This window comes from Astatotilapia calliptera, chromosome 20 (genome assembly GCF_964374335.1).
Source record: "Astatotilapia calliptera chromosome 20, fAstCal68.1, whole genome shotgun sequence".
Lineage (NCBI taxonomy): Eukaryota > Metazoa > Chordata > Actinopteri > Cichliformes > Cichlidae > Astatotilapia > Astatotilapia calliptera.
In genome coordinates this window covers 1,494,367-1,505,331 of record NC_137441.1, presented here as the reverse complement: position 1 = coordinate 1,505,331, position 10,965 = coordinate 1,494,367, and the positions used below count along the sequence as shown (strand labels likewise).

Genomic DNA, 10,965 nt, shown 5'->3' with positions numbered 1-10,965 from the left:
TTCAGAATGTGCACATGTTACAGTGGTTTTGTATGGAGTTGTTTGATTTTGTGTATAAATGTTCAGAGTGGCACGTTTACAGGTCACGTTATTGAGGACCTCAGTAAGGCCACACACCATGCAGTGACTGACATTAAGGACTTTACTCAGTATGTTGAGCTTAAAGTTTTGTTTTTTCCTAACCAGATCACCATGGTAACACGTTAACTTTGGGGCGGGGTCTTTATTAGTTTGGGCTGAAATCATCTGCCGGAGTCGTGTTTGTCTGACTGCCTTCTGCAGTGACACTAACACATTCACATGTTCAGCACACAGCATCCTGTCCATGAATTATGGGATGGACACCTATAATGTTAAACACAACGCTGAGGCAGGGCTGGTCGATTAATTTTATTTTGTAATAAGAAGGAAAAATTATGAGACGTTTAATCAGTTTGACGTTCAATCATCTGTCGACAGCCTGACTGTCCTGCAGGCCACGTGTTGCATTGGATTTATCTACCTAATGACTACTGATTGGATAATCGTTCCATTTGAAGCACAAACATGGTGTTTTATTGATTTCATGGATTTTCTTCTTCAATCACATCTGCAAAGAAAACAAATTATTTTCACAAAGAGTTTCATATCAAGTCCTATGGGCTCAAATTGTCCTCATAAATATTTTGTACTTTTGTATGTGCGTTTAAAAAAAAAAATAAATAAATAAATAAATAAATATATATTTATTTATTTATTTATTTATTTATTTTTTTTATTTATTTGCGTGTGGACTTAGCCAAAAAATATGTGTGAAACTGTTGACCCTATTTTTCTTCCTTCATCTGATTGGCCAATGTCATGTCAATCACAAATTTAACAATCCAATCAGAGAACCTCTGATTGGACCTAAAACCTGATTTGCAAGTACAAAATATTTATGTCCACAATTTGAGCGCATAAAGTCCCATCTACTGAAAAATAGGCGAGCTTTGATGCGTAGCTTTGTAAGCGTGAGTACACATGATTTTAGGTTTTCTGGTGTCTGCAGAGATTTGAGCTGTTCAGGAGTCGTTCAAAGGGTCTTTGAGGCACTTACTCTCGCAGGTGTAGACCACCTCCAGGTACTTGTAGGTGCCTGGACACGGGTCTCCAAACATAGAGTTCCTTACTTTGATGGAACAGCTGTTTCTGCCGTTACAGCTGTGAATGTAAATGAGAGTGAGTGAGCAGAGGCTCTAAATACTCGAGTCATCAGGGAGAAAGTGTAAAGAGACTCGGCGTCTGTACCTCTCGGCTACTTTGCTGGTGGGAATTGAGCACTGGGTGTTACTGAGCTGAGCGGGAGGACGTTTGTAAGAGCACGTGGTCGAGTCATCGCGGCCGTATTCAGCCGACAGGACGACTATAACGTGTCCTTCATCTGAAGAACAATTCACACTGTTAAACTATCAGCCTGTTATTATTGATATATCAGTTCTTTTTCACTTGCATGTTTTATTTTTATCGCATGAAATCACCACAGTTTTAAACGATGAATAGAAAAGAAGCAACTTTACCACAATGAAGGTTTGCATAGGAATGTTCACATGTGATACTGTGGACTGAAAAAGAAACACATTTCCAAATGCAGATTAATCTCTCGAGCACAGATTTGTCTTTGACCATATTTTGAAGGTATCAAAGCCTCAAGGCACTTACACGGACAGTCGTAGGCCACCTCCAGGTACTTGTAGGTGCCTGGACACGGGTCTCCAAACACTGAGTTGCTCGCTTCGATAATGCAGCTCCTTTTCCCGTTACAGCTGTGAAAGCAGACGATGAGTGAGTCGGCCGAGGCTGGAAATACATCTGAGTGAAGATGTAAGGCTGAGTGAAGATCGAGCCTCTGTACCTGTCAGCTACTTTAGACGTGGGATTGATGCATCGGGCATTCTGGATCTCACATTCTGGACGCTGGTAAGAGCACGTGGTCGTATCGCGGCGTCCGTAATTAGCCCAGTGGACGGCGATAATGTGTCCGTCATCTGAGGAAGTGTTCATGGAGTTAAACTATAACTGTGTTTGGGTTTCTATCGAACCAATCCACCAACGATACAAAAGTATGACGTGTGTTCTCACCACAATGAAGGTTTGCCTGAGACCCTTCACATGCTACGGTGTGCACTGATGAGGAAGCAAATTAGAAACTAAAAATTCATCTACAGATTTCATCACTGTGATTCAAAAATCCACTCAAAACATGTTCGTAGGGACCAAAGCTCTGCAGCAAAGTGTCCCGAGGGCACGTTGGAGCTCTGTTACGACTCTGAGGTACTTACGCTCACAGTCGTAGGCCACCTCCAGGTACTTGTAGGTGCCTGGACACGGGTCTCCAAACACTGAGTTGCTCGCTTCAATAATGCAGCTGCTTTTCCCGTTACAGCTGTGAAAGCAGGTGAGTGAGTCAACAGAGGCTTTACATACTTTGTCAGGAAACATCTAAACCAGTGTGCACAGTTTGGGAAACCAGGGTTAACCTGTAACCTGGGAAGAGAAACATTTAGCACATCATCTGTGTGGTGCAGTGGGACGAGGTGACTGCTGATAGAAGCAGCAGGATGAACTGTGAAGTGTTCAGTCACATCTGCGTCGGGCTGAGGGAAGAACGAGCCTCGGTACCTGTCAGCGACTTTAGTGGTGGGATTGGGGCAATGGGCGTTTTGGATCTCGTGGGTTGGACGATGCTGAGAGCATGTGGTCGTATCGCGGCGCCCGTAGTCAGCCCAGTAGACGACTATAGCCTCTCCTTCATCTGAGGAAGAGTTCACCGTGTTAAATCAGCACCATGTTTGTACATCAATGAAACAAATCCACCTGAATCGCAGAGGAACTGCCCCACTCACCACACCGAAGGTTTGCGTTGGATCCTTCACACGCTGTGCTGTGGACTGAAAGAGAAACACCGCGTCACAAACTGTAACAACTCACGGGCAGAGTTTGGAAGTATCCAGATACAGACCTGCTGGGAAGCAGGCGAAGGTGGTGTCCAGGTATTTGCAGGCGCCGGGAACAGGAGTACCAAAGATCTGGATGTCTATGTCACACGTTTTCTTTCCGTCACAGCTGTGGGGAGAGATGGAGCTCACTGACGTGATCGTGTTATTGTTGCAAATGTTTGTTACCGACAGTGGTCACCTCTTCTTGATGGCCTTCAGTTTGTGGTGCTGAGAGCAGTGTTCTTCATCTCCACATGTGTGCTCGACTGACTCCACAACGATCACGCCGCTCTCTGTTTCACGCAGTATGACACAAAAGCAGAGATTAGAGAGGTTCAGAGCAGAGATGGATGGATTTTACAATCGCAGGTGTCGCCCCCAGCTGGACATGAAAAGAATTTAGTCTTAGGGTTCTTTAGTGTTGGCTTTTAAATCTATAGCCATCCTTTACATACAGTCTGTGTCTGCCTTACCACAGCACAGGTGCTGGACCAGGTGGCCGTCGCAGGTGATCACTCTGGTGCTGGATATGGCAGTCGCAGTGGACGGGACAAAACGTTTGGCTCGGGTTACACCTGGAGGGAAAAATAAAGAGTTAAAAAAGCAGAGTGGGTATGAGCTCACAGCTGATGGTGTGTGTGGGGGGGGTCAGCCGACGGCTTCTGTCTGCTGTTTTGACTCTACGATGAGACTCAAGGACAGCCTGGCTGTTTGCTGGGAGCAGAGACTAAACGTCTGACCTTATCTGAGGCTCTCTCTCCTTCACTGATTCATTTATCTTTATTTTGTGCTCTTCGTCTCCTCCTGCTGAACAGTTAGCGCCGCCATGGAGTCAGCTGACTGACGCAGAGTCACAGCACAAACCGACGGTCTGACGGCTTTTCTGTCTCTGAAAGCTGCAACAGTCACGTGACGAGGTGAGAGTGACGGCGTTGAATCGAGGCAGACACGAGTGTGATTTAGAGTGGGGGGTAGTGGGCAGGTGTTCCTGCCGTGTTTGTGGTAAATGAAACTTTTCCACAGATAATTTAATGTTGATTGGATCTGTGTTAAAATTCAAATAGGAGCTTAAATCTTCTAAGAGTTTCTGTAAGTGTCTGACCTTTGACCTTTGATGCTGTCTAAGAGCGTGCACCTGCTCATGTGGACTGAAAAACACATTAATCTCACAGTTTATTCAAATCTGCCAGATTTATATCCCCACTACTTTCCAAATCCCACGATGAGCCAGGCCTGCAGCTCAGGGGCAGAGAAGTAAAGGTGAGGATCATTTTTAAAAATGTCCATTAATGAGAATAAACCAGGTAACAGAGAAGCACAAAAACAGACTTTTACCTGAACTCGCGAGTAAACATGTTGCTGCCAGCACTGAAAAACAAGAAGGAAACCTGAGTGTTAGACTGAGTTTGGTTCGTCTCCAAACTCACACATGAAATGATATCGAATGAAAAAAGAAGAAAACTGCAGTAAAAGGTCAGCGACCCCGATCATATTTCTATTCGCTGTCAGTGCAGCTCAGCATCTGCACAAATGATTTTATCAACAACATGAGATGATGTCAGAGCTCCTTCCAATAAACATTTAGATTAAAGATGTTTGTCTCTTGTAAGAATGTTGGAAACATTTGAAGCTTTTTAATAAAGTTATTTCTATTCAATGACTTTGAATTATTTAACAGCAGAATTGTATTCCCATCCTGTCAGCTTAAAAGCCATCCTGCATAAACCATTTCTTACCCTCTGATTATTTTCAGGCAGCACATGAACCCTGATCGTCTGATCAATAAACACGTGTATCTACAGAGCTGTTTGATTATTTGCTCTATGAAAGTAGAATCTGCAGCAAAGCGAGCACACGTGCATTTCTGCATGAAGGATTATCAGTGTGTGCTACTCACACAGCGTGTTGCTGAGTCCGGAGCAGAGCATCGTGTTCGGAGGTCTGGTTGTCGGTGGCGAGCTGAGCCGATGGCGGGTCGGACGGAGACCTTGGTGTATTTACGCCGTTTAGCTGAGAACTTTTACCGACGTGCAAAACAAGCAGCCAATGGAAAAATGAGAATCCAATGCTTATCAGGTGCAGCAGAGCCAAGGAGAAAACTAAACTGCTATCAATAAGAAACGATTATAGAAGCCAATCGCAGCTCGCCCAGTGTCAGCCAGGATTGGCTCAAGGCCCCCCCACGACCCTGAACTGGATCGTGGCTCGAGAAGATGGAGCCACAACACAAAACAGCCTTTTCTTTCTCAGACTGAGATGTTGAATCAGTTAAAGAAGGAAATCCTTTTAAAAGCTGCATAAATGCACCTCGGACTGTGGGACACCCCCCAGCATTCAGATCATCACAGGTGGTTAAAAGGCCTTCGGTCAACAAGCTGTGATCATCACTTTAACCATGACTGTTGTACAGTTTCATTAACCATCAGCGTTTATTCAGAATTATCACGATGTGACAGAAAAGAGACGTCGTGACCGCTGGCAGCTCGTCCTTCACGCGGAGCTTTGGTCATCGTCTCTGAAACACTCGGTTCAGCCGCAGTGTTTCACAGTCTTAACATACTGACACAAACACGAGCGCACGTTCACACGTTCACGTGCAGAAGTGAAGGACACGATAATCAAGCATAAACTAAAACAAGGTGGTTTTCACAGAATCACCCCGACGGGCCGAGTGAGGCCGTTCCACAGTCCAGGAGCTAAAAGTCCAACCGTGGTCGCCTCTGGATTTAAAATAAGAGTGTGGAGCAGGTGAAAGGCCCACGTCCAATCAGCAACAAGCGCTTAAATAAAGGCTCCGGCAGCGTTTGGATGGAGAACAGCAGCTGAGGTTATCTGTGAAACAGCTGCATGAACACTGTGACAGACGGATATCACATCCTGCTGTGAAAACACGTATCTGTGTGTTTGTGTGAAAGCTAGCAGCAAACCTCTGAATCATCATCAGGCTCCTCGGCTCTCTGCAGAGACAAGGAGCCAGAAACAGTGTTACAGAGTGACACGTTTGCAATTTCATTACATAAAAACAAAATGAATTCATCAGACAGCTGGAATAATGTGTCAGCAGCTCTGTTAAAAAGCGCAGAACTGAAAGAGATTCATAAGTTTCTCAAAGGAAGTCAATAAAACGAGGAAAGAGCCGAGCTGCTGTGTAACGGTGGAAGAAGTGCTGAGGAGGACGATCTACGTCAGGGGCGTCAAACATAAGGTCTGGGGGCCAAAATTAGACGGGCGACTACTCCACCCACTGGATGGCTTTGGGAAATGTGATGGATGGGATACATTTTGCACTTTTGTGTTTCCATAAGTTTATAAGTTTCCCCCGCGGCCCTTCATGCTGCACCAGAGTAATAAAATCACAATTACTGAGAGTTCCTGTTTTTCCTCTGTAAACTATAGAAATGTCTGTTTCTTACAGCGGCTCAAACAACATTTTCTGTGAACAGAAACTTTGTTTAATAATTACAGGACAGTCTGGACAGACAGCTCCCAGAACTTCCTCTGTAATCACACATTTATTTCTTACAGTCGTGCTGACAGACGTCTTTACTGCAGCAGCATTTCTTCATCATGTAGAAAAACTGAGACGCTGCTGAAACGTCTTTTTCTTATGTTAAGATATCTCAGGATTAAATGTAGAGTTAAACTTGTTTAACTGACACAAAGACGACTTTCACTGGTCGATCAAAGCTGTATGTGGCCCACCATGTAAGATGACTTTGACATCTCTGATCCAGAAGGAAGTAATGAAATACAAATACTTTGTCAGTGTACTTTTACTCCCCACATTTGTACACACATTTCTGCACTTTCTACTGCTTACATGTTCAAAACAGACTCGTTACTTTTGCTTTGACACGTCTGAGGGGAGTTATGTTCTCACAGTTCCCACAAGTGCAAACAGCAGTTAAAGTGCTGAAGTGGAACCTGCTGCGCTTTTTGAACTGGGGACGAACAGACACGAGAACATAGCATGACACAGCACAGAGGAGGCACAGAGACAGGAACTATGAATAACAATGATATCAAAGGCTATTAATAATTCAGACACACAAAAAACTGGCTCACTGCAAACGTTGCATCAATTCACTGCGATATTTGCTTTTCTTTAGATTTAAACTTAAGTTGTCAGCATCAGAAGTACTGATGGTGTATTTATGTCACACAGGTTTTTCCATCACAGCTGCAGGGAGACAGAAAGCATTTTGAGGTTTATTAAAATGATCAGATGATGATTTGAAGCATGAATGACTCACTTTCAGGTCAACATTTCAGTTCCTTTAAATTTATTGAATTTATTTTCCTGTTTATTGTGATATGAAATCATATTTATCAACAGAATCCAGCAGTGATGTCATCGAGGCTTGACATCCTGCTGGAAGTGACATCAGCAGTGAGGCTGTGACATCATCATGTCAGACGTGTGAGGACACGAAGGAGCAGTTTGTGTCTCTGACACAAACAAACCCTCTCTGTGAGTCACACTCTTGGTCGTTGACATAATCTCCTGTAAAGAATCAAAATAAAGAAATAAAATCAGAGGTCTGTGCTGTAAATGTTTTCTTCTTCTCTAATGTAAAAAGAACAAACACAGTTCTTATAAAGACCTAAGATCACATGACTTCAGTCAATATAAAAACCAAACACATTTCATCAACAGGCCCACTTTCAGTTTGTACCTTCACAGTTTATCTCCATACAATCTTGACCTCCTCCATAGTTGTTTGGTTGTCCATTACCCCAGTTTGTGAAGTCAAACTGGGAACCATCACTCCACTTCCACACAGTTTCCTGGAAGAATAAAGTTCAGTTTGTTCTGATGTACTTTGATGCATCTATGCTGAGAGTGCAGACATGAGACCTCTTACACCACTCGAACACAACGAAGGTTCATTTTGTTTGTGCAGGTAAAAAATGAAAAGAAAAGTCAAGTCAACAGCAACATCTGTCTCCAGGAACAAAGTCCTGATTAATCAGTCTGTCACATGTTGACCTTTGAATCAAACTGATGAATATGAAGAGAAACATATGAAATATCAGAAACAGCTGCAGCTCATCCTCTTTATCTGTGAAACACTTACAGTCTCTCTGTCGTTGCCTCCAACCCAAGCTGTCGGATACGACCCTGCTGCTTTGCGAGTGAGCTCTCTGATGGAGGTGTACTCATCTGTGCTGTGGAATGAGGCCAGATTTCCACCGAGTGTCTGACAGGAACACTGAGGAGGAAGATGAGGTGCACAGAAGATGAAAAGTGTGAGAATGCATTTAAAATCAGTCAAAGACAGAAAGTCTTTATATCATCAGTGATGCAGCGACAGCTGCTGTTATTTCCTGATGTACCTCAGCATCAGTCCAGGTCTTCAAGCTGCTTTTAAAGATGAAACAGCGACCTCCAAACCAAGTCCAACCAGCAGGGCAGGAAGAAGCTGCAGCATGAACGCAAAGTTAAAAGGTCAATAATCAAATTAAAAATTCCTCAAAAGAAAAAATAACTTCTGAAACTTCACCATGAACTTCAGCTTAGAAAAGATTTAATAAGAAACACACATTTATTTATGTGTTAATTTTGTAACTGACTCACTGCAGCAGTGAATCTTTAGTGTGACACTGAGTGTAATTAATGTTTAATAATAATTTACTTTAGTTAATGTTCTAATTTTACAGCAGATGCCTCCACAGCGGGACAGAGAGATTCACATGTTTGTGTGATTTTGCATGTTTCACTTTTAACTTCTACTGATCACATCTGGGTCTTTAAAGCTGCAGAGCGTGAATGTTGACCCCCCATGATCCTCCGGTGGGTCCTGTTTAAGGTCAAGGTTTAAGTCCAACAGTGAGTGTGCTTTTACCATCAGGGCCTTTGACTGTGGAATGACCTGCCTGAGGAGAACAGGCTCCAACAATCACAAACCTCCTTTAAATTACTTAAAGCACATTTTAGAGAAAACAGGCTCCTAGCACAACCTGGGTCTCGAATGAAGTCGAGAGGAGACCGGGCACTTGCAACCGTGGCACCCAGACTCTGGAATAACCTCCCTGTTCATGTCCGTACTGCCGAGTCTATCACGTCTTAAAACTTATCTTTTTACATTGGCTTTTGGTTCTAACCAGTTGGCTGTTCTAGCTTGTTGTGTTGTTACCTATTGTTTGTTGTCCTGTTTTATTGTGTCTTTTAATTGTCTCCTGCTTTTACTGACTGTGAAACACTATTGTTGTTTGAATATGTGCTGTATAAATAAAATTTGATTTGATTTGAATAGTGCTTCAGCAACTACAGACACATTTAGAGATAAACAGTATCATTGATGAATTCCAGTCTGGATTTAAACCGCGTCACAGCACCCAAACTGCCCTACTAGGAGTTTTCAACGACCTCCTTCTAATCGCTGACTCTGGGCGCTCTGCGGTCTTACTTCTATTAGATCTGACGTCACCTTTGACATGGTCGATCATGATATTCTTTTGGCAAGGTTAGAACATGTAGTTGGCTTACAGGAAATGTTCTTTCATGGTTTAAATCATATCTTTCAGAGAAGTCCTTCTCTGTCACAGTGGGTAAACATTCCTCTTCTTCTGCCCCTGTTCGCTGTGGTGTGCCCCAGGGCTCGGTGCTGGGTCCTGTGTTGTTCTCTCTGTACATGCTGCCCCTGGGCTCCATTTTTGAAAAACATAATGTCTCTTTTCATTGCTGTGCTGATGATATTCAAATCTACCTCCACTTGACTGGGGATGTTTCATCTTCACTACATCCTCTGTGGGGATGTCAAAGACTGGTTACTATGTGACTCTCTTACCTTAAATGAAAAGAAGACGGAATTATTGTTTTTGATAGAAATATGCTTCTGGGACAACTGACTGGCACACTGGGGCCTGTTGCTAACCGCCTCACTGATGCTGTTAGGAATCTTGGAGTTTTCATGGATACTTCCTTCAAACTGGATCAACAGGTGTCCACTGTGGTAAAAAGTCGCTTCCATCAACTGCGCCAAATTTCTAAAGCTAAACATATTTTTACTGCAGGAAACGTACAAAGAAAGAGAAGCTGTGTTCTCACCACACTGAAGGTTTGCCGTTGATCCTTGACATATTACACTTTGGCCTGAAACAGACACAGATCCCATAGAAACTGTAATCATTCATGTACAGATTGGGTTCATCAGTCATTTCTAATCACAGGTTTAACAGAGTCGTTACGTGGCAAGCAGTCGTAGGTGGTCTCCAGGTATTTGCAGACTCCAGGATCATAAGTAATGTTTGACTTTATGTCACACTCGGTTTTTCCATCACAGCTGCAGGGAGACAGAAACAGCTGGTTTTCAGCTCAAAGATATGAAACAAGTTACTTTCAGGTAATCATTTACTTCCTGTTAGTTTGAGTAAAGCTGTTCAACAGGTTTTAGTTTGTTTCTTCTTTTGAATCAAAGGCTCACTTCTACCATCCCACAGTGCTCACCTGTTCCTCACGTTGTTCACAGCGTCACCGTGAGAGCAGATTACTCCACCTCCACATCTGTACTCAGCTGACCTCACAATGATCATTCCACCCACTGTTATACAGACACAGTATGAGAGAAAAGGAACAACTCAACACAACATGCAATAATCCAGGTTTCAGGCTTCAGTTTCAGACTCAGATGCTGCAGATCCATAAATAATGAGGATTGTACCTCTGTACACCACCACAGTGGATATTACATTAACTCTGATCAAGGAGGAAACTTTAAGTCAGTGTTTTTGTTTCTAATCTACATCAAATGTTTCTGAACTTTTATACACAGTCCAACATCCTCAGAGCTTTTTTAAAGAATAAATGCACTGTTGGTTTGTTGATCAGGAAAATACAATTTAAACTGAAAAGAAGCAGCTGTGCATAAAAAGGCTGTAAACTATAAACAGTTCATCCAATACTTGTTAAGTTTGTTGAATTTAGCCTGAGAGTCTGAATTTGATCTGCAGTGAATTCTTGGACACTATTTTCCATCTTACCACAGCTCAGGCGATGAACACTGAG

The 10,965-nt window shown here is 43.0% G+C and overlaps 2 protein-coding genes across 2 annotated transcripts; both read right to left on the bottom strand.

Moving 5' to 3' along the window:
- Positions 1-377: 377 nt before the first annotated feature.
- Positions 378-5,977, bottom strand: LOC113013816 (rhamnose-binding lectin-like). The gene is made up of 15 exons (XM_080294458.1): positions 4,855-5,977; positions 4,293-4,325; positions 3,431-3,532; positions 3,157-3,250; positions 2,981-3,084; positions 2,865-2,909; positions 2,641-2,773; positions 2,301-2,404; positions 2,101-2,145; positions 1,874-2,006; positions 1,681-1,784; positions 1,539-1,583; positions 1,270-1,402; positions 1,079-1,182; positions 378-589 (listed from the first exon to the last, which is right to left on the bottom strand). Exons 1-15 carry the CDS (start codon positions 4,883-4,885, stop codon positions 564-566), a joined length of 1,236 nt encoding a protein of 411 aa, XP_080150584.1. The 5' UTR covers positions 4,886-5,977; the 3' UTR covers positions 378-563.
- A 1,240-nt stretch (positions 5,978-7,217) lies between these two features.
- On the bottom strand, positions 7,218-10,493 carry LOC113013819 (galactose-specific lectin nattectin-like). The gene is made up of 6 exons (XM_080295071.1): positions 10,408-10,493; positions 10,149-10,243; positions 8,295-8,392; positions 8,036-8,170; positions 7,634-7,745; positions 7,218-7,461 (listed from the first exon to the last, which is right to left on the bottom strand). Exons 1-6 carry the CDS (start codon positions 10,491-10,493, stop codon positions 7,370-7,372), a joined length of 618 nt encoding a protein of 205 aa, XP_080151197.1. The 3' UTR covers positions 7,218-7,369.
- Between the last annotated feature and the right edge of the window lie 472 nt (positions 10,494-10,965).